At 42.8% G+C, this 24,200-nt stretch overlaps 1 protein-coding gene across 2 annotated transcripts in view; it reads right to left on the reverse strand.

Moving 5' to 3' along the window:
- Window positions 1–23,635, reverse strand: part of ZDHHC8 (zDHHC palmitoyltransferase 8) — a 128,561-nt gene extending 104,926 nt beyond the window's left edge. Inside the window, exon 1 of one of the 2 annotated variants that reach the window (XM_089672454.1) lies at window positions 23,345–23,635. In XM_089672454.1, coding sequence (XP_089528580.1) covers window positions 23,345–23,448 — 104 coding nt within the window. In that variant the 5' untranslated portion in view covers window positions 23,449–23,635. The remainder of the gene's footprint in view (window positions 1–23,344) is intronic. The other variant, XM_089672453.1, reaches the window with a different exon arrangement.
- Window positions 23,636–24,200: the final 565 nt, after the last annotated feature.

Below are 24,200 nucleotides of genomic sequence, written 5' to 3' on the forward strand. Positions count from 1 at the left end.
TGCAGCGATTTAGTGTCTGGCAGCTGTCCATTCCTGCTGCAGTAAGTCAGTAAGGGGCATTTCTGCATTTTATCACAGCTCACTGCATTGCACCTGCAGGGTGGGTTGAATTGTGAATAAAACTCATAGAAAACAATGGTTTTCTTTGTGTGTGCTAGTGGTGACCTGCGTTCTTCCAGTCCAGTAAGGTGCAGGTTACCGCATGAGCAGGGCCCAAATGTGCCTGAATTCTACACAGTACACCCCTGACCCTTGCTGTAAATATTTTGTGGCTAATGCCACTTAAAACAAAAAAATAAAAACTAGCATTGCTCACCACAATAGGCAGAAATGATAGTTCATACACAAAGCAGTATATTTTTTGACTGTAAGAGGTAACCAGATCACAGAAATATAGTGAAACACACAAATTCAATACAAATATTGGCCTTTATTTTTACCTGGTGGTCCTTCTGGTAACATGCTTTGTGTCTTAGACTGACAACGCCGCTTCACTCTACTGTATTTTTGAAGCAATGTAATCACAGGCTGCCTGTTCTGGATTTGGACTACATAATATTTCCCCCCTCTGCAAACTCAAGGGGAGGTGTCCAGTCTACTGGGAAGAACTTGGAAAGGTTTATAACGCTGCTTGAGATATCAGTGCAGAGAAAGCAGAAAGCGAAGATTTAAATTTTTGGGCAAGAGCAACAGGTATTGTTATATTTTACACTAATTATTATACAGGATTTATATAGCGCCAACAGTTTGCTCAGCGCTTTACAATATAAAGGGAGACAATACAGCAACAATACAGTTCAATACAAGAGGGTTAGGAGGGCCCTGCTCCTTGGAGCTTACAATCTAATTGACAGATATGATAAAACTTTGAATTTTTTTTTTATTTTTAATAGCTCAAAAGGGAGCAAACCAAGGATTTACATTATAAACAAACATTTTCTAAAAACAGTGTTGCACATCTTTATCTCTTCAGAAAGTTAGGTTTCAGCTGGTTCAATTTAAAACAACCTAGCAGAAGTCTTGTTTTTAAGTGCATGATAAGTAATATGTATGGGTAACACATCCAGGTTATACCTGTCACACAGTGCACACAACTGCCCCGGATTATACTCTAATCTGCTTTACGTGCCACAAAAATGTCATCATTGTTCAGGCACTAGTCTGGTTTGGCAATACTTCCCAAACAGAGATGTTGGCTCAATGACAATACAGTCTGTGCAGTTCTTGGTTTTGTTTACAAATGTCTGACAGATCAGCCACTACTGCAGTCTTTCACTATGATTACTGGCAGATAGAAGACTAACTCTGACCATATACTGATAGATTTTCAAACATTCATACAAACATTCTCAGTATCATTTAAATGACTTGATGAACGATGTCTGTAGTAGTATAAAATCTTGTTTGCATTAAACATTTCGATTATGGGATGAATGGACTTTTCAGAATGAAAACCACACACACGGTTAGACATTTGTTCCTTCAAGAAGAATTTTCCACCTTGCTCCTTCAAATTTTCTCTTCAATGTGGTTGAAAACAGACATCTGTTTCACCCCACTAATCATTAGAAAATTGGGGGGGGGGGGGAACCCCTCTGTATGGCCAGCTTAAAGTTTACCTTTTAGAACATATTACATTTCCACCCGTATTTAGGGTGGAACAGGGGCGGACTGACAAATCATGGGCCCCCCGGGCAATAAGGGATCATGGGGCCCCTGTGTCCTTGCCCAAACTCAAAAAAGCCTATGAAAAAGGTACCAGGGGCATCTCATGGGGCCCCCTACTGACCCCGGGCAGTGCCAGAGTTTCCAAATGGTCAGTCCACCCCTGGGGCGGAACATGTAACATCTTCAAGCTTCGGCAGCCAGTTCCCCTGATCGCCCCCTCATTGTGATAGCGTGCGAGGGATCTTTTCCCCTCAGCTGTTCTCACAACTCAAAAATAGTGTGGCTGTGAGGGGCTCTACCTGCACAACCGCATCATTCATTCAGTTTCCTTTGAATGCATGAACTACAACTACCATCATCCATTGCAGCTGACGGCTTGTAATTCTGAATGAACTACGAGGTCACAGATGAGTGGTCTCCTAGTTCATTCCCAACCCCCGCAGCTTGTACACAATCAGTCACACCGTATGAAGGTACGGACTGAAAGCTGCAGGGATTGTCTGCAGGAATTTGACATTGCACCCACAATCCACTGTTATGGGTGCAATGCTTCCCAGGCCCCATAGGGGGGGAAAAAAAAAACTTTTTTCCTTGCAAAAATATGTGAATTATTTTTCCCCCCAACAGGTGAACTTTTAAAGGAAACGCTATCTCCGACTGACCACATTGTCAAGGCCTAGACAAAGTTACTTATGGAAACACTTTAAAGGAAAGTGATGTCTGACACAATCGTTACATAGCCAGAAATACTAGATTTCCAATGTCACACATGTGGTGACTACTCAAATAGAGTGATCTTTAAAGCGGAGTTCCACTCAATCTGTAAAAAAAAAAAAAGGCAGCAGCTACAAAAACTGTAGCTGCTGACTTTTAAAAATCAGCCACTTACCTGCCCCACGATCGCCCAGCCACAGCCTGTTTCACAGTTTCCTGTATTCTAGGCACTGGCATCTTCAGTGTGGGCACCCGGCGTGCCCACTGCGCGTGTGCGAGTAGCGCTGAGCTTCCTGAATGGCCCCGTCAACTTCCGGGACCTGTCACGTGTACCCACAAGACTACGGGGAGGGTAGGAGGACAACCTCCACTTCTGAACACCTACGCGTTTGCAGCGGACGTGGGAGAGGGTACCTGTCAATTTCGGGTACCCACTCCCCAAAGGTGCCAATCCTTAATGGGGAGCGGGGGACCAATCTTTAAAGCGGAACTTCCCCTTTTGGGTGGAACTCCGCTTTAACAAATTCAGCGACATCTGACTGATCTAGATGTTTGGCTTCAAAGTCCTAATTCCATATGGAGGAGACCATGGTGATAAAACACATACACAAGATGCAATCATCATGTGGCCGAACAGACTGATCACAGATATATGCTCAATAACCTGGCTTTCATTTTGCACTATAACCAAATCCAAAAATAAAATGGTGTCTGGGGCCTATCCTGAAATGTAAAATCCAGACTTATTACAACTAGCAAGCAGACATTATAATCTAGCTCTGTTGTTCAAAGAAAGTCTAAGAGGTCAAGTAATGACTCAGAAGGTGAGGTGGAGCACAAAGCAGACTGAATACAGCAACATATGTGGCCAAATGTGAAATGCCATAAACAAGACCATATGGTCACCATCAAGAGCCAAACACACTGTGGTGCAATCATTCATCATGAGGCGCCAATCTCTGGAACTGTTCCTAATAATCAATTTAAAAAAGGTACTCCTCTCCACTTTCAGATAACTTTAATCTCCTGGTCTGTAGTTCCTGTAACCTTTAGTAAAACACTATTCCCCCCCAAGTTTCTTTAAAGGTATAGAGTCAGTGTTTTTTTCATCTAATACTCCTACACCAATTCAGCTCTTATGTGTGCGCAGAACATTTCTACTCAAAGAGCTGCCCCATGTCCTATAGCAGGGCAAACACAAAATTTAAAAAAACACAAGCACCTCTTATTTTGGTGTAAAGTACATGGACACAATCCACTCGAGATAGCAAAGCCCATGTGTTTAGTAACATTGAAAATCAGTCAGCAGATTATAGGTTTTGTCTGGTTTGTTGGTCCCGAATGCATATTCAAGTAAATGGTTAACCAGTGGTAGCATGCTTATGAAGTGTTCAAACACTGGCTTATGTTTAAAGCCGAACTCCACTCTAATCTCTTGTATAGCACAATTATACAGGCTTCTTTACTGTACTAAACTTGCTTACTTCGATTTCACTGTACGATTTTCACAGTGTGCATTAGAAGCTGCAGCAAGTCAGATAGAGTCTGCCTTACACAAACTGGGGACATCCTACAGTACATTATCTAGCTCTCCCCAAGCCCCCCACTCCCCAGCCTTACTACCCCTGGCCCACTCCTTTCAATCAATGGATTTCAGTTTTTTTAATAATGTAGGTTAAGCATCACATGTGGCATTAACTAGGAACTACTACTACTCCTTCATACTGACATCAACTCATCAAAGCATTTTTATATTTGCATTACTCTTCACAAATGTCATCCCTCCGCATGCATCAGGGCCAAGGCTTCTTGAGGAGTACCGAGACACGGTGCCATGATGTTTTCAGGAAGCCATGTACAGCACCCTGCCAGCCCCTCTCCCCAGCCACTGTCTACCTGCATTGCACAGAGAAGCACAGAGGCCCAGTGATGACATACCTGGGTTTAAAATAAAGGCATGTAATGAAAATGAAAGCAAGTCGTTGAAGTAGAAAAACAGGGAAGGCAAAATACAGGCAGATTAAACTTTATCTTTAACTCTGGTGCATAACAATAGAGGAAAACATCATAAGGATAGTGAGCATTACACCTTTCATACTTCTAAAACACACCAATCTGTACAGCAAAAAAACCTTAGTTAAAGTAGTACTTGACAAGAGGCATACACAGAAGTAGAAATTCAGGCATTAGTGAGAGAATACAGATCATGTCCTTAAAGAATAATTCCGGGTATCAGTATGTTATACATACGGTAGTTATATCAGTCCACCTTGGACCAATGTAATGATGTATATGCTGTACCTGGCTGATGCCCCTGGAAGATAAGCAAATCACTGCAGTAGACACCACTATTTCAGTGGACTCAACTTGCTTCTGGGTTCCGTACTGAGTAGCCATTCTCCTGCATTGTGAACCCAGGTGTTCGGCCTCAGCATGGGAGCCAGAGAATCCCTTTACATTTACTGAAAGTAGCTTAAAAAAAACAAGCACCCTTTTCCTACCATCTATACCAAATAGCCTGTTGAATAGCCTAGCTTCCCTGAATCAGGCAGCAGCTGCTGCAGGGGATAGGGAGCACCGACAATAGATGGGCTATAGAAGGCCTATGGATGACTTCACTCCCCAAGCATTACCAGCCATTGAGTGCTCGCACTACTCCCATGTAGCCAGCACTGGCTGACACAGGGGAGATAATGTGTGCAGACCGGTGGGGGCATTGTTATACTCTCCGCCTGGTCCAGCTAGCTAACGCTTTCCATTCTTTCAAGAACTCCAGGCTTGTACTAACTCTGCTTACAAATGCTCCTTTCCCCCCATATAACACCTATATTAGCTAACCTGAGTTAGTAAAATTCTAGAATTCTTTTTGATAGAATGGAAAGTCCGCTAATTGGACAAGACGGAGATCATGACATCACTGCCCCCCCGCCTCTCCACCTCCTCTAATCAGAGAATGCTTTGCATTCATTCTGAAATTGCAAAGCATTCTCTGAATGGTGCCTGTGCCAAGTGGCAGACCTCCTGTGTTTACAATGCAGGTGAGCGGCCGCTCACAAGACCCAGAAAAAAAAAATAAAAAATAGTAGAAGCTGCTACTGAAGACCAGCAGTACAAGTATATCCTTGCTTATTCTTCATCTATTCTGTGAATCTGTGCTTTCTGAACCTCTCTTGCTGCTTCTTAATCATTACCCCAATAGTCATCAAACCATCAGTTATCAGGAAGTTATCTCTAACATGAAAAAGCAAAGTCTGAACTCTACCGAGATGGCTGCAAGTAGTGCTGGTGTAATCACTTGTGTGGTCATCGGCAAAAACAGCCATTTGATCATTAAATAAAAATCAATGCTTCCAGAATCTTTTTTTTATCATTTGCCTTCACAATGCAACTCTTAATTAGTCCCAAACTTAAAACAGAAAATGTAAAAAACAGATTGGAGCTGGAGGTTTTAAGACTCAAAATTCAAAAATGTTAGGCAAAGTATGCACAAAATCCAACTGGTGGTCAACAACAAACAACCTGTCCCCATAACTATATTGTTATTCTTTAAAACATGAACTAAAAAAAGTACGTTTTTTGGGGGGAGTAGAAGAGACTTGTATGTATCTTCCAAAAAAATTAAAAAAAAATTTTTTTATTTTTTTTTGTGTACACTCAGCATCTGTTCGAGGAGCTTACTATAGAAATGATGCAACTCCCTCACCCATATGCATGAGTTACATCATCAGTGACCACCCAATAGGTGAAGAGAGCTTGTCAGATGTGAAAAAGAAGCAGAGAGGATGGCAGTATTGGCAACAAAGTTGTGAGGGAGAGTGGAATGATCAACAATGGAGGTGGGCAAACTCAGAGGTAAATCCTTCATAGTGATGCCGAATGTAGTTATGCTTTCAGTTTCCCCCAAGCATTCCTGTCCCCACCACCAAATTTTATACTCCCCTGTCCCTGCTCTTGCAAAATCTATGCTGCGCTGCACCACTGCAAGCTGTCCAGCTCAGCCTTCATTTCTGTGCTTGGATGGAAAAATCTCAATTTGTATAAAGAGGCAGAAAGCATATCGTTGGTTTGCAAACTAGATGGTCTGTCTATAGAAATGAATTTGATTTTCTCTGTACACGTGCAGAAGAAGCTAGGCACGGACTGGAGAATTTGTAGTAGCTGTCTGGCTCCCCGTGCGGCTCTCACAGAACTGTGAATAGGGGAGTATAAAACTTTAGGGAGGCAAGTTAGTATAGCTATCCTGTAAATGTTTGCCCAAAACCCTCCATTTTTTTTTATTTTACAATGGAAGGAAAATAAACCTCCTCTGAAAATATGCTACACCGATTTCAGGACTTGCAAGTGAAAACATACACCGAGAACATTGAGTGTCCCTGTTCCTACGAGCTAATTGGTGCTAACACACTCCCTCCAATGCTGAATAGGTCTACTAAAGTATTTAAGAGACATTTCACAATCTTCCTGTTAAATAGAAACGGAACTGCCAACACCCAACACAGGCTGTTATATATCATTTGAGACTATGTATTTGGACCGAGCTGAATAAATAAGCCATTCACAAAGGCTTATAGGCCAGTTTGGGCCTGTTACAGGGTAAGGCTGGACATAAACATGGCAAATTCTGTTAAGGTCACCCTTAGAAGAAGCTTGGTGGCTACCAACAATAGGAATAGGGCAAGGTGACTTCACATAATCAGTTCTTGGATGTTTTCACTTGAAATGTACCTTAAATAAAATACATATTTTACTAAACATTGCTGCAATGTTCATTGTAATACACTGTCATTAATTTTGAATGGCACCCCCATGCACATAACTGTATACAGCACCTTATATTGCTTTTTTAAAGAGAGCTCGTCAGATCTTTAAAGTTTTAAAAGCTGTGCTCCCCTGCGGTAGGAGACCCTGTATGCTCAGCTCTCTGGTTGACCATTGCTCTTGCTCTCCTCTGTTGCAGTGCTGCAGTCTTAGAAAGGTTCTTTGGCATTCAGTTCTTTGGGAGTTCAGCATGCCCATTTCTTCAGCTTTAAGGTGGTTCCTACCTCATTATTGCACTTAGCAATGATGTAAAAGGTAGGGGGAGGAATGACAGCGCTGGTGGATTAAATGCCAAAGGGCTTTCAGAAGACAGAAGCACTTCACACCAGCACCCAGCCATTATACAGAAGGTGTAGATATACTTCAGCTTAAATAACTCCTGATTACACCCGCCTGACATGTTTCGCCTACCTATGATTAATCATCATTATGATCAGGCCCCAAGGGCAGAGTGAAACATGTCAGAGGAGTGCATTCGGGAGGAGAGGTACACTGCTGTAGAGTTAGCCATATACTGGTTTTCCACTGCAGTGGAGTGCAACTTTTAAATCTTTCAAGACCTTACAGAAGTTGTTTAAAAAAGTGTATTATAAAAGGAAACCGTAATAAATTACACGTGAAAGTGACCAGAATAAAATAAACTGAAAGAGAAGAATATGTTAAAAAACAAAAAAACACACACAAACACACAAACAAAAATACGCTCACCTAGGTGCATGCAGAAATGATCTGATGCTGCATCAGTCTACCTGCAGGCTCTAAGACTGAGAACCGCTAATCGCTCAGTTCTCAGTGTTCCATGAGCAGAGAGACCATGACTGTCAGTCACTTGCTCACTGTTCTGCCCCTCCAGTGCTCGCTGGAGCGCTGGGCTGTGGAGGGGGCAGGACCGGCTGGCTCAGGCTCTCGCAGCTCGCTGAGAGGCTGATCCAGATGCCAGTCCAGCCTTCTGGGTGGATACTGACCATGGGGTAGGGATCTTTTCAGAGCCTGGACAAGCTTTGTAACTTCAGCCTACAATGGCTTTAGACCGCTGTTGACTGAAAACAGATCACGGAACTGCAGAATGAACTGCACTCCTGTGATCCCTGGAGAAGCATAGCCAAAAGAGGTTTGGCTATGCTTCTCCTTTAACGTCTTATAAGCCTTGCTTCTATGTTTAGTTTAATTATGTAAGCACAAGGTAGCAGCCATATTTGCTCATTATGTGTACAAATCTCTATTTCCTGCTAACCAGTGAAGCATAATGGTTTTGCCTTACTGTTCTCATAGACTCTGTTCTCACTGGATCGACTCCATAGTTGCACGATTTGTGACTTTGATGTGGATTTACACTCTCTGGCACTCAAGTGGCATCAAAGTAGTGCCTTTTCAAAGTCGAAGCAAATGTTAGGTTGCATAGATCCGAAAGGGTGCCATAGAAAACAATAGGTTGCAACTTGTCATGCAACTTTATGAGTCCAAAGTCGCACAAGTGTGACTAGAACGTGAAGATAAATCTGCCTGTCAGGTATGACCCACTAAAAAAAACAATGCATTCTCTTTGTAAAAAAACAGTTGATGATCAGGGAGGCTCAGTGACTCAGGCAACCATACAGATCTATAAAACAGTAATGGAGCTAAAACAGAAGCTGTTCAAATTTTAAGTTACACAAAAAATATTTTTTAAGTATACATTAGAATACCCTACTGCAGCCTCTCTCAACCAGAGTTCCTTGAGCAATTTCTACCTCTCAAAAAAGTTCCTACTGACACCAATGGTCTTTAAAGCTAACTGTAAGGGAGAGGTTCTTCCCACTGACCATCACAATAATGTATAATGAGCTGTAAATATAGTCATTAGCAGGGAGTTTCTCTGAGACTGGAGAGTTATTTCAAAGGTTCCTCCATGTTAAAAAGGTCATGAAAGGCTGCCCTACAGTTTCCCTGGAAAATGTTCATTTAAGGTGGTTAGACTATGGGTTAATATACAGCAGAAAAAAAAAATTAAACTTTATTTATAGCATTTACTTTTCCCTCTGAAATCAATTTCTCTTCTGTGTTTTCAACAAAAGATTATAGCAACTTAAGCTTTGGTCTGAATAACCATGTACATATTCTGCTGACAGATGCATAACAGGCATTTACTCACTGTTCTTAATAGCTATGTGTACTAGAGACTGGAAATTCTAATTACAGAACTGCAGTTGAAGTTTTATGGTGTGATTATATTCTGTAATATATACATTAATGGAAGATTCATGGTGAAAACATCTAAATTAGGCAGAGCAGGGATGTGACATAGCGCTCCAGGTTTCAGTTGACATGTTCTACTGGATGTAATAAATTCATTGAATGACCAAAGTATCATGGAATTTTTTTTTTTTTACTTAATTTTGGTCATTTGTCATTAACTCCTTGAACAACCTATCATTAAAATTTGGCTATCAACTAATATGAAGCTAAATGGATGTTGTGATAAACTTTCAAATACACTACATTTGCATAGTGTTCACCCTGTTATTAAGTGCAGATCAATCTAGTCTGCCGCACTGAATTACAGGCTTGTTCATGTTACTATGGTATGCATCTATTACTGACCTTAATGCAAGCATCTTCTACTCAATTCTGAAATAATAATTAAACCGAGGAACAGTTAAAAGGACTCTTACAAAATATGGTCTCTCATTCTAACACACATTTTTGCTCCAGCATTAAAAATGGGTCATCAAAGTGAACCATTTCTATAGAAAGTTTACAAGAACACTTTTTTTGAAAATGCCATGATGTAAATAGGTAGTTAAAATGCACTTTATGCAAATAACCCATGTCCACATACTTTTTAAGCACAAAGATGCTGGAAGCCTCATCCAGCCTGAATAACTACATACACTGCTCAAAAAATTAAAAAGGAACACTTTGAAAACACATCAGATCTCAATGGGGAAAAATATCATGCTGGATATCTATACTGATATGGACTGGGTAATGTGTTAGGAACGCAAGGATGCTCCACCATTTGATGGAAATGAAAATCATCAACCTACAGGGGACTGAATTCAAAGACGGAAATTCGAAAATAAAAGTGAAACAATTATGCAGAAGGCTAGTCCATTTTTCTGAAGTTTCATTGCAACAACTCAAAATGTTACTCAGTAGTTTGTATAGTCCAAACGTGCTTGAAATGCATGCCTGACAACGTCAGGGGGCATGCTCCAATTGAGATGACGAATGGGGTCCTGGGTTATTTCCTCTCAGATCCGGACCAAGGTATCACTGAGCTCCTGGACAGTCTGAGGTGCAACCTGGCAGCATCGGATGGACCAAAACAGGATATCCCAGAGGTGTTCTATTGGATTTAGGTGAGCGTGGGGGCCAATGGTATCAATTCCTTCATCTTCCAGGAACTGCCTACATACTCTCACCACATGAGGCTGGGCATTGTCATGCACCAGGAGGAACCCAAGACCCACTGTACCAGCGTAGGGTCTGACAATGGGTTCAAGGTTTTCATCCGTATAGCTAATGGCAGTCAGGGTGCAATTGTCTAGCCTGTAGAGGTCTGTGCATCCCTCCATGGATATGTCTCACCAGACCAGCTTGACCATTTTGATGGTGGGTCAGTGATGAACGATGTTACAGGCAGCATAATGTTCTCCACATCTTCTCCAAACCCTTTCATATCTGTCACATGTGCTCAGGGTGAACCTGCTCTCATCTGTGAAAAGCACAAGGCGCCAGTGGTGGACCTGCCAATTCTTATGTTCAATGGTAAATGCCAATCGAGCTCTATGGTGTCGGGCAGCGAGCACAGGGCCCACTGGAGGACGTCAAGCCCTCAGGCCACCCTCATGAAGTCTCTTTCTGATAGTTTGATCAGAGACACTCACACCAGTGGCCTGCTGGAGGTCATTTTGTAGGGCTCTGGCAGTGCTCATCTTGTTCCTCCTTGCACAAAGGAGCAGATACTGTTCCTGCTGATGGGTTAAGGACCTTCTACTGTCCTGTCCAGCTCTCCTAGAATGCCTGTCTCCTGGAATCTCCTCCATGCTCTTGAGACTGCTGGGAGACACAGCAAACCTTCTGGAAATAGCACGTATTGATGTGCAACCTCTGTAGGGTCCAGGTATCGCCTCATGCTACCAGTAATGAAACTGACCCTAGCCAAATGCAAAAAGAGGCAGAAAAAGATGAGTAGGGAAAAAAGTGGCCTGAACCTGTAAACCCATTTCTGTTTTGGGGGTCATCTCAATGTTGCCCATCTAGTGCATCTGTTAATTTCATGAACACCAAAAGCAGGTGAAACAGATTAACAAACCCCTCTACTACTTAACTGACCAGATCAATATCCCAGGAGTTTAATTGACTTGATGCTATACTCGGATTAAAAAGTTTTCCTTTAATTTTTTTTGAGCAGTGTACATGCTCTATTTGGCACTTCTGGATACTTGCATTAGACAACCTTGGCTTATCAGCAGATGCAACTGATCAGACAAGTTAGAAAACTGTACTTTTTACATAGAAATTGGGAATCTTATCCCCACATGCCTTCTCATAAGACATGAAGCGGTACAGACTGCTCTCCAATGTACATCCTTCCACAGCGTGTCTTAAAGCGGAACTTAACCCATAAGAACCTGATAAAAAAATAAATGTTCTTTAGCAAAGAACATACATTCTACTATAATATTTATGCAACCAAAATTAGTGTGTGCTGTAAATTGCCAGTTTCTTCTTGTTGGAGGCTGCCATATTGCTGAAGCCCAGAGTCCTGGGTAGCATTAAATCTTTAGGCTGTGAGAAGATTGGCCTCTACAGATTCAGCACAGTGCCCAAAAATAGAGAGCAACGGAGCATGTGCAGAGCAGGGTAAGACAGTGTATTACTGGAGTTTAAACAGTACAGGCACTTATTTTTAATGTTTTTAAGCAAGGCACCTCTACTGTAATTCAGATGTACTTTAAAGTGGACCTTTTAGAGACTTCACAAGTCTGCAGGAGTTAATTCCTTCTATATAGTCACTATAAACCATATATTTACCAACCCTCCACTGTAGTTATGTGCACCAGTCATGTGGCTTGGAGGAAAAGATCACTGATATTTTCCTATATCCAACATAAAATTCCCTGTGTTAAAATGGAACTACAATCACACCATATTTTTCATTTAACAGAAGAGTGAGAAGTAGAATTTGTTATCGCGGTGTGCATCTTGGAAACATTCTGGTCCCTGAACCAGGGGATAAGGAGGAATTGAGGGGGTCGGGAGTGTTTATAACGCTCTAATCTCCAAACAGGGCAACAAACCATAGTAAAAAGCCTAAAAAAAAAACAAAAAAAAAAAAAAAAAGCATGGCAGAAGTAACACAAAGGTTTGCAATACCATAGAAATCTAACTGCAGAACCATATATGCCCTTCTCATGAAGGCCTCATGTTCAATAGACACCTCATCATGCCATAATCAGCGTACCAGAAAATGCCTGCTAAGGTCACAATATCGGAGTCAGAAAAAGAATAACAGCCACAGACCTTGCACATATAAAATCTAAGTCATCCATGACAGATTCTATATTCACTATAAAGAAGGCCTATGGCTACAATGAAAATCATATACATATATATATATATATATATATATATATATATATATCATAAAAAAAAAAATAAGACAAATAAATTATATATATATATATATATATATATATATATGTTGTATTTTTTATTTTTTTTTAAATTAACACATGCACACTTGGCTTGGCTCAACTTGGTTCGTATTTAGCCGACCCCTCATTTTGGTCAGTCTTACAATAGCTCCAAAATGTACATTCCAACTATAAATGTGTTCTTAGGATTTGTGCACAGACCTTTCATTGTATACTTCTGTTGATTAGGACCTTCCAGCCTTTAGCTTGAAGCTGCTTCCTGCCAGCAAGTCCACTGAACAATGTAACTTTCAGATGACTCCATTAGTATCAAAACAAGCCTATGACAAGTCTGAGTTGCAGTTGTTGATGCCTTCACTAGTGATGTGATTTTCGAACAGCACAAACTATTATCAGGTCAAGCAGACATACAGTAGGAATCATTTGACAAAGGTCCCTGAGAAGGTTGCAGATATATTCCTGCATGTTCGCAAATCTCTAAGGTTACATTCACACCTGAGCGTTTCATGAACGCACGTTCACGAAAGGCACAGAAAACACGTGTTGCGCCTGCAGTGCCATTCATTGTTAAATGGCACTCTAAACGCGACAAGCAAGTGCACATAAAACCCTGCAGTTAAAAATATGTGAAGCTTAACACCCAAAATGGTACATGAACCCTGGTGTTCAATGCTCGATATGAGAACATACAGGTAACAGAGTCACCTGCAAGATTTACCTGACCTTGGCAGGTTTGTGGCCACATACCAACCTGTGTGTAAAGCTAACCATGGACAAAAATGGGTCAACTGTACATGCACAATTTGATCTTTTCAGAACGTCTCCTACAAAAAAAGCCCTCTAGTCACAAAACCATCTTGTTTAGAGCAATGGAGGCACCATCTGTTAGTTAACTTTGTTCCTAGGGAATGTCTGGGTCTGTTGTGTGCTTCCAAACTTGACAATGGACCACCACCCAAAAAAAAAAAAATAATTAAAATAATTGGCAGTGGAAAGCATTTTATAGAGAACGAGAAATCTGAATATAGGTTCCCTATCACTTGTGCAGATGTTAATGCATACAGCTTTAAAGAAGTGCAGGATTGTACAAAAAAAAAAACAAAAAAAAAAACACACACACACACACACACACACACACACACACACACACACACGGCTGCAGTATTGATCGAATGCTGCAGCTGTCCCCTACGGGCTCTAAGACCAAGAACCAAGTGATCACATGACTGCTGATCTCTCAGTTCTCAGTCTTCACTGAGCAGAGAGCTGTGACTGTCAGTCACTGGCTCTCCGTTCTGCCCCTCCAGTGCTCACTGGAGCATTGCACTGTGGAAAGAGTGGGAGCAGCTAGCTCAGGCTCTCAGTGGTGCACAGAGAGGCTGAGCCTGCTGCCGGTCAGGCATCTAGGTGGATCCCAACATTTGAGTAGGGATCCTTGCAGAGTCTGGACCAGCTCTGTGACATCAGCTGACAGTGGGCTTTAGCTCACTGCCAGCTGAATCGGGGGTCACAGGAGAGCAGAAATAACTGTACCCCTCTGCTCTAGAAGAGAAGCAGGGCCAAACAAGCTTTGGTCATACTTCTCCATTAAGGCATGCTGTTTAAAGGCATCCCATTCATTTTCAATAGGCTGGCACACCTCAAAGCATGAGAAAACACCAGCAGAATGTTTGCCAATGCAGCGTATTACGATGTATGGTATCTGTGCTGTGGTACGCTGTAACGTATTTGTTATTGCTACCATATATGCAAATATGTGCAAAGCAACATGCCTAGCACCATGTGACACCACAAAAGTGTGGAGCCTGCCTAAAATTACTTAAACTATTCTGAAAATCACACCTTTGAAGTTTGGCTACAGAGGCAATATATCAAAAGGCACTATTGTGTGAGCAGGAAAAGCCATGAATAACCTGCTTCTGAATGTCAGCTTTGTAGCATGGAAACCATGATAGTTGTCAGCCAATGTAACAATATGCAACTGCTGACAATCCCGGTGATCCCTAAAACTCATGTAGCAACTTGCACCAACTGTCACTTGTTAGAATGCCTGCCATTAGCAGTGGGTTATTGCAGCAGTTTTGTACTAGACTAGAGCTCCAGAAACAGACTGTTCCTCCCTTTTTAGAGCCAATGTAAGGGATTACATTTCATGCAAAAAAATATACAGTGAAATCTAGAACATCCTATCCAACCGCAGCTCTATAGATCAAAAGCATAAAAAAAATTTCTGTGTAAAGGCTTCAATGTAATTTCCAGATTCTGGTGGCCAACCAAGTAAAGCCATTCAGAGGAACAGGAACAGGGAGGTACAGACCTCTTAAAAGTTGTCACAAATTTCACGAAGTGTAGTGCATACTTTAAGGCTCCATGCACACTGGGCGTTTTAATAATGCTGGTAACGTTAAAAGCATGAGGTTTTCAGCGGTTTTTGTATTCACATTTAGCTGCATTTTTTTTTTTTTTAGAGGTTTCAAAAAAAAAAAAAAAAATCCAAAAATGCTGGTTTGCCGCGATTTACTGTGTTTTTCAGCGTTAAAGCATTTTTACAGCTAAAATACTCCTATAGAAACAAACGCACTACTTCTGGGTTTTGTTTCCTGCCAAAAAACATTGATTACAGTCTATGTGTGCATTGTCACATAGGATAACATGGTGGAAAGTTTACTGGCTGTAGAAAAAAAAACAAAAACGTCAATAGCCAAAAACAGCAGTTGTAAAAACGTCCAGTGTGCATGAAGACTAAGTGCTCGTGCTCAAGGTCCAAGGATGTGATAAACCAGGGTATGTGCTCTAAATCATCACACAATATAACATTGGTATAGCCACGACGAATGTACAAAGGTCTAGGGAGATGAATAATATATATATAATATAATGTAATAATAATAATATAATGGGCGGTACAGTGGCTTAGTGGTTAGCACTTCCGCCTGGCAGTACTAGGGTCGTTGGTTTGAATCCCAACCACAGCACCACCTGCCTGGAGTTTGCATGTTCTTCCTGTGCCTGCGTGGGTTTCCTCCGGGTACTCTGGTTTCCTCCCACACTCCAAAGACATGCAGGTAGGTTAACTGGATCCTGTCTAAATTGTCCATAGTATGTGTATGTATGAATGTAAGTTAGGGACCTTAGATTGTACACCCCTTGACAGTTAGGGACTGATGTGAATGTACAATATATTATAAGTAAAGCGCTGTGTAAATGGACGGCTGATTCTCTGAACATTCAAAACAGACAATCAGAAATCCTTATGCATGGTGAAGTGTTCAGCAAGGACAGTATGGAATCAGAAGACTTTTCAACTTAATTTTCCCCCTAACGTTCACGTGTTAAAATTGCTCCTGGAACATTTACTTTTGTTGAAAGTGCCAGAACCAGTTGTACTGGGTGGAAATAATTCAGTGTGTAATACCACCTTAAGTAGACTGGATGCAGATCCAGGAGTTTTCAGATTAGGCCAAACAGTGCCTTTTATTGTATGTGGCTAGTTTAGCACTGCCAAGCTAATTAGCTAAAACAAACACCAATTATTGTAGGGCCATGAAATGTGACAGGCAGCAGACAATGAGTGACAAGAGCTACATCTGACAGCTACAGCTCCACCCAAATCTGGTCACAGACTAATGCAGGCCATAGACAGGTCGTTTATCGGCCAAATTTTCATCCGAATGAAAATCGGCCAATATTCACACCGTTTGTGGGGCAATGCCGTCGGCCGTTTTTCACGGACCTTCTCATTTCTTTTTATCGGTCATGCTGGAAAATCCAGGAAAACCGGCTGTTTTTTGCAAGCAATGGTGGCAGCAACGACCGATTTTTCGTTTATCGGCCGAATGGGCCCGTCTATGGCCAGCCTTATTTTTAGTGTGCAAAGGATTCGTATAAACAACCAAATTACCTCTGGTGCCCAACATATTTCAGCCATTACCAAGTGTCTGGCTTTAAGGTATTCATTGACATAAGAAAATAGTACTCTGGTCCAGACATTAATGGCCAGATCAGGTTGTCCCTAACCTGTACAAGACACCCTTAAGCTGGTTACACACCAGTTTGTTACCGTTCGAACCCCCCCCCCCGGCTGCCAGCACTGATCAGATGCCGGTTTTCCAGCATGCCCATTCCGCTGGTTTCTGTTGGACAGGCGGATGTACACACGGGCCAAACGTCAGCTGGTTTCTACTGTCCCGGACAATATTTGGCCTATGTGTACGGGCTTTAGACTGAATGTTTAGGAATAATTTACATCACTTAACTGTACTTGTTCGCCAAAAATTAGACCACCGTTGGTCATGTCTGCACAAACTCAGTTGGTTAATCTGATTTGCCATGTCTATGCTTATGGATTGACGACTGATCAGTCAGATCTACCAGATGTCATCTTATGTTTATGGTGGGCCACAGACAAAACTGGGTGGTTAGACATGCAGTTGAATGCAAATATACTTATGTATTGCTCAAACTGTTGGCCCTATGCAAAATTCTGTATAGAATTATAATAATAATCATAATATTAATGCAAAACTAAACTAAATCTGAGCACCTGAAACGCAAAGTTTTAATATTCAAAGCAAACTCACCCATCCATGTCTCCATGCTGTGTTTTGTTGAAAAATTACTTTGAAAAATACCCCCCCCCCCCCCCCACCCAGCATTTCTAGCCCCAGTCATCTTGAGCAAAGGCAGATGATTCACATAGAATTTACTTCTTGGAATCCATCTGTCATTAGCTCAGGCAGGCAGGAGGGTGTGCTTAGCAGAGAAAGCCTATTCTCCCCTAAAGATGAAATAACAAAAAACTACCCATGAAGACTCCTGGGATGTATGACATCATTTTGGCCTAGGCCAGAAACCAGGAAGCAGCAGTAGAAATGTAACAAAGTTTAAAACAAGTAAATAAAATACACCTTATCTACTAATGGTAGCAGTACAAGGATTAAAAATAGTTCATGTCGACTGAGAAAGTACAGTTTTACTTTATTGTATTATTAATATGCAGAGTGCTTCAAACTTGGGTACTCCAAGCTGACAAGTGACTTCTGTAGTGGAAGCAGAAGCATGTACTTCCCATAATGGTTAGAGATGTAGATCACTCAAACATGAAATTATTTCCTGAACCAAGACAGGCAGCCACATCAGTCTACTGGAATCTCACATCTATGGCTGCCTTGCCCTGTAGTGAACCAATCAAAACAACTATGGAGCTCATTTATAAAACTAAGAAAAGAGCAACTGATGTATTTTCCACAGCAACTACACAGTTTATGTATTTCATCCATTTAGGATCACCGACAAGATTCCGCAGTCCTTTCTAGCATACACAGAACCATTCACACCCGTCTCTGTTGTAAGGAGCTTACTATCTTGTGGCCCTACAGTCATAGAGGCACTATGGTCTTTCTGGGTGGAAACCAATGAACCTGTCAGAATGGAGATGAATTGTAGGAGGAATCGGGGCACATACTGCAAACTCATTTACATGCAAACTGAAACCAGAACCCCGACCAGGGGCGGACTGACCATTTGGAAACTCGGGCACTGCCCGAGGGCCCGGGGTCAGTAGGGGGCCCCATGAGATTCCCCTGGTACCTTTTTCATAGGCTTTTTTGAGTTTGGGCAAGGACACAGGGACCCCATGATTCCCTATTGCCTGGGGGCCCCATGAGTTTTCAGTCCACCCCTGACCCCGACGCTCTAAAATAATGGCGGCAATTCATTATTTTCTAACCCAAAACAAGTAAGCAGATTGGAAAATAGAAATAAAAAAGCTTCAGGAAATCCACCTCTACTGTTCTTCTTATTGAACTGGTGAGGTGGTTTTGTGTCTGCTGTGGATTTTATAGACCACATTAAAGCAAGACTCTGGGAAAGGTATAAAATCTTCCCAGATAATTATGTTTTGGTATTTTTTTTCATAGCTCGTACTGTGTGTGTGTACATATATATATATATATATATACACATATACACACATACATACACACACACACACACACACACTTTAAAAACTGATGACATCAACATTGCCAACAGAAGAAACAGAACTACCTGGGCACAGTGATACATTTTAGAAGAACCAATATCACTTCCCACTTATGTTCATTGGCACTTATTGAGACAACTTCCACAATGGGAGGACAAGAGACTGGCGTCCTGTCAAACTGACATCATAGGAGGTAGGACAGACCAGGGGTGTCCTAGGATGCCCACCCAACTGGGCGTCCTAGGATGCCCACCCAACTGGGCGTCCTAGGATGCCCACCCAACTGGGCGTCCTAGGATGCCCACCCAACTGGGCGTCCTAGGATGCCCACCCAACTGGGCGTCCTAGGATGCCCACCCAACTGGGCGTCCTAGGAAACAGAGTCCTAGGTCCACGCACTACAGCAAATGGTGATGTGATTGTGCCCGCTTTCTAAAGGACTACACTGGGGAATTATATAGTCCCGTGGCCAGGGGATAGCAAACACAGCGGCCACAGGACTTTTCCTGTATCAAAGAAGTCTGGGTTTCTAACTGCCAGCATGACAATGTATAAAAACAAGAGGAACTTTTTTTTTAAAGGTATGGAGGCAACTTTAAAAACATCTAACAAAATTTCTGCCCGGCGTTCAGCTTTAAGGTAAATTAATTGAACTGATTTTTGCACAGCTGCAGTGCTCTTGATACACTTACTGAATGGTTTTACTTTATAGAATAAGCACAGCAGCCCAAACCATCCAACCAGACTTTTGTCTGCTGACATTAGACCAGGACAAGCCGACTTCTACTTGGTTGTTACAGATAATACCACCTATGAACTATTCCTACTTTGGTGCATGCGTTGCATTGATGCATCTATGAATGCTGTATCTGCCCATTCCTTTCCTATGAACCCATAAAACTAGTCTAATCATCAAAATGAAATAAATCCTTTAAAGCCTTTATTCTTCCCAACACATGGCATATGTTTTCACATGTATGCATCGCAGAGCATTAAATGGTCAGATATGAGTTGGGTACAATTAGAAATAAAAGAGCACACCTCCCAAACCAAGGGTCAAAGTCAATAATGTTGTAAAAAAATGATCCAAAATTCTAAATAGATTGGACAAGCCTGATATAAAGATCATTATTAATTACAGATGTACAGTACTTTCTGACATCAAGTGATTGTACACTATACCAGACAGAACTTGATGAAGAATTATGATGTTCTTTTACTTATCAATGTAGTGTCACTAGGGTGCCCATAGACACTACAAACTGATTATATAATCTCATTTAGACTTGGTTCACACTAATGCGATGCAGGAAACGCAGTGAATCCTGTGTGTTTCCCACACCGCATTGCAATCGCAGTGTCAGTGTGATCTGCTGTGGGTGACAAAGTTAAACTAATGGCACCCCGAAAGATAGCAAAACGCAGTGCGATTGCCAGAATTAACATTGCAAGGGTGTGAACACCCATGCAATGTGAATCAGGTACAGAAAAAAAGGGACCTGCATCATTTTGGTGCTGATGCGATTTGAGCCATACAAAAATGTATGGATCAGACATCACATGTGATGTGCACAGGAATGCGGTGCAATTTCTGTGAGGATCACATGCGGTGTCCAGCACTGCACAAGTGTGAACTTAGACCTAAAGTGTAATTTAACCTTTGCCAAAAAGTATGTTATGCTGTCCCATATGGGTATAGTAGCAGAGCAACTACACCTACCCACCAGCCAGGGGTCCCTTTCCGTTGAATAAATGTAGTCCAAACTGCATTTAAAAGAAACTTCCTAAAATCCTCTGCAGCCAGTGAGCTCTACACCCCCCTTGTTCTTGTGGGCTGTACATGCGCAGTGTATACTGACGGTGCACCCTCCCTTGGGCCCACTGGTTGTATCCTTACAGTAGTTGGGGACGGAGCCATCACTTGCTGCAGAGGATTTTATAGCTGGCCACATATAGATTGAAAGGCAGCCATTTCAGCAGGGCCAACTTTTTTACTTCATTAAAAAAAAAAAAAAAAAAAAAAAAAAAAAAAACCACAACACCTATGGCCAGTTTAGTAGCTTCACGTACATGCTGTTTTGGAATACATTCTACAACCAGAAAGGGAGCCCTGCACACTATGCTGCTATACCCACATGAGACTATGGGATTTATTTACTAAAGCTGGAGAATGCAAAATCAGTCTCACTTCTGCAAAGAAACCAATCAGCTTCCAGGTTTTATTTCCAAAGCTTAGTTGAACAAGCTGAGGTTAGAAGTAGATTGGTTTCTATACAGAAGTGAGCCTGATGTTGCACTCTCCAGCTATATTCAATAAAGCCCTGCGTGTATTTTGGTAAAGGTGAACTTATATTTACCAAAACTATATCATAGGACTTGGACAAACCTATACAATCTATCAATATCTATCAAATCGCAGGCTCTTACATTACATTGTTGCTGGTAGATCTAAAGGAGATTGTACAGTGTGTGGTTAGATTTATACGACAATCAGCCATAACATTATGACCATCATAACCTGTCAAGGCATGGACTCCACTAGAGCTCTGAAGGTATGCGCTGATATTTGACACCAAGCCATCAGTAGTGGGTCCTTTACGTCCTGTAAGGTGGGGCCCCCATGGACTGGACTTGTTTTTCTAGCACATCCCACAGATGCTTGATTGGATTGAGATCTGGATGATTTGTAGGCCAAGTCAACACCTCAAACTTGTGTTCCTCAAACCATTCTTGAATTCACTAGACCAGGTCACATTCTCCCATGGCTCTATGGTTCAGGGCTGATGTCCATTGTAAGCACTTTTGGCTGTAGACACGGGTCAGCATGGCCTCCCTGACCGGTCTGCGTGGCCTCCCTGACCGGTCTGCGACTACGCAACCCCATACACAAACAGTTCTGCTCTGTGTGTGTTCTAACACCTTTGCATCTGAACCAGCATTAACTTTTTTAGCAATCTGAGCTACAGTAGCTGTAGACTACACAGGCCAACATTTGCTCCCCACATGCATCAATGAGCCTTGGCTGCCCATGATCCTGTCACCGGTTTTCCTTCCTTGGACAAATTTTGGTAGGTCCCAACCACTGCAGAACAGAAATATCCCACAAGAACTGCAGTTTTGGAGATGCTTTGACCCAGTGGCGTACCCATTACAATTTGGCCCTTGTCAAAGTTGTTCAAATTCTTATGCAGGCCCATTTTTTTCTGCTTTCAATCCATCAACTTCAGGGACATGTCCACTTTCAGATTGTCATTGTAATGAGTATTGACTTTACCTGTCAGTGCTCATATTATGGCTGATCAGTGTATATTTCTAATAAAGAACTGTCACTAAAAAGTTCCCGATAAATAGAAAAACAATAATAGCTTAAAAAACGTTATACTATATTGAATAAGAAGAGGACCAAAACTAGGAGGAAATCAATCAAAGAGAAGAGGCAATGATGTAAGAATGGAACTAATGGACAGTTTACTGTCCTTCAGAGTTTGGGGGGCCGGACCGTGCTTAGTGGGAGTAAATAATGCCCGATCTTTGGTATTAGGGGGAGAAATAGTTGGTGTAAGTGGCAGCAATCATGCGCCGTTCTTGGGGTCAGTGGGAGTAAATAATGCCCGATCTTTGGTATTAGGGGAAAAAATAGTTGGTGTAAGTGGCAGCAATTGTGCCTCCACATCGTTGGCATCAGGGGAAAGAATCACACCCCCGTCCGCTGTTGGCGTCATGGGAAGGAATCACGCTCCCCCCATTGTTAACCTCAGAGAAAGCAATCGCGCCCCACCGTCGGTGTCAGGGGAAGCAATCGCGCCCCACCGTCGGTGTCAGGGGAAGCAATCGCGCCCCACCGTCGGTGTCAGGGGAAGCAATCGCGCCCCACCGTCGGTGTCAGGGGAAGCAATCGCGCCCCACCGTCGGTGTCAGGAATAATGCTTCAAGGGTCGGATGAAGGCAAGCAAAGGGCCACATCTGGCCCCGGGGCCGCAGTTTGGAGACCAGTGATGTAGGGTCTAGTAGACCTGCTGGTCAGACGACTAAGGATCCAGGGGTGCCATGTTCTGGTCCCACCAGTCAGACTAAACTTCCTACAGTGGTGGGGGGGGGGTACAGTAGGTCGTAACCTAGGCAGTCAGGTCCAGATATCAATCAGTGGAGGAGTCCCTGAGGACCTGAGTGTAGAAAGCCATGAGCTAGCAGAAATAAGCCCTGACTGCCATGAAGTTAGAGGCTGAGAAGCCATGCATGCCTATGGTATAGAGCAGCCCCCCTGTAAACCCTCCCCCAAACACTGGGCCTTCCATACCCTGCACAAACAAAAGGCCATTTTCCAGCCACAATCTCAGCCTGCCAAATGTCATTAGAAGCCCCCGGAGCCGGGCACCCTGGCACAGCTCGTACAGCCAGGCCTGTGGCCCTCCCTCCCCTCATCTCACCTCCCTCCCCTCCCGCTATACACGGCCCCGGCCAGGCGGAGGAGCCGCCGGCCGCACGGAGCTGAGGCGACCAATGGAGGAGGTCTACTTACGTGAAAACAAAAAACAAAGTGGTGGAGCCCACTAATAAGGCAGCTGCAGTGGAGACTGGGATGTATTTCGTCGGTTTAAACCTTTTTCCGGTGCTGCTGGGCATTCTGTAGGTTACACATCACTAGTCGGATCCCGAGAGAGAGGCACCAGGGGGGGGAGAGAGAGAGAAGACGGGGCACTGACCGCACGATCCACGGAGAGTGAATGGAGGGAGGAGGAGGGAGAGAAGAAGGAGACAGACATACACAGAACAGCTGACCTGATCACACAGGAAATCCCACCCAGCGGAGCCCAGCCCTCTGCCAGATGACGGCTTAAGGTGGAACCGGAGAGAAGAGACTGCCATTCCTGGGAGAGGACTCACACCGTGCTCATCGGAGAGACCAGGGCTCAGCCTCATCCCTGCATGGAGCTACCAGATACCTCCGGCAATGCATGGCCTTTTACTGCAAGATGATGCCTTCATCCTCTAGCTTTATAGATACTGCCTAAATGTATATTCCTGAATCTCAGTGTGCTTTGTGTATTTCAGATCCAACGTCCTATGATAAAGACCACTCACTGCTGCTCTCCCTGATTGTGCAGGGTGACAGGTCTGGACTCCGCCTCCGCCTGTAGGTTTCTACAGGCAGCCTGTTGTGGGTGGAGCCTGCAGGGACCCTCCCGTAGCTTTGTTTAGGCTATGCACAGCACAGTGAAGATGTCATAGGAAAATGAAAAGCAATCGCACATTTTACAACCAGGATGCCTTCAGGTTTCTTCAGGGGTACCTTGGCAAAATGCCTAAAAACTGCCCAACAATTGTATACAAGCCAGCGGGTGGATCAGTCCTGCCTTTTAGTTACACAAAGCCAC

This window comes from Staurois parvus, unplaced genomic scaffold (genome assembly GCF_062004578.1).
Source record: "Staurois parvus isolate SC_StPar_1 unplaced genomic scaffold, SC_StPar_1.0 ptg000129l, whole genome shotgun sequence".
NCBI lineage: Eukaryota > Metazoa > Chordata > Amphibia > Anura > Ranidae > Staurois > Staurois parvus.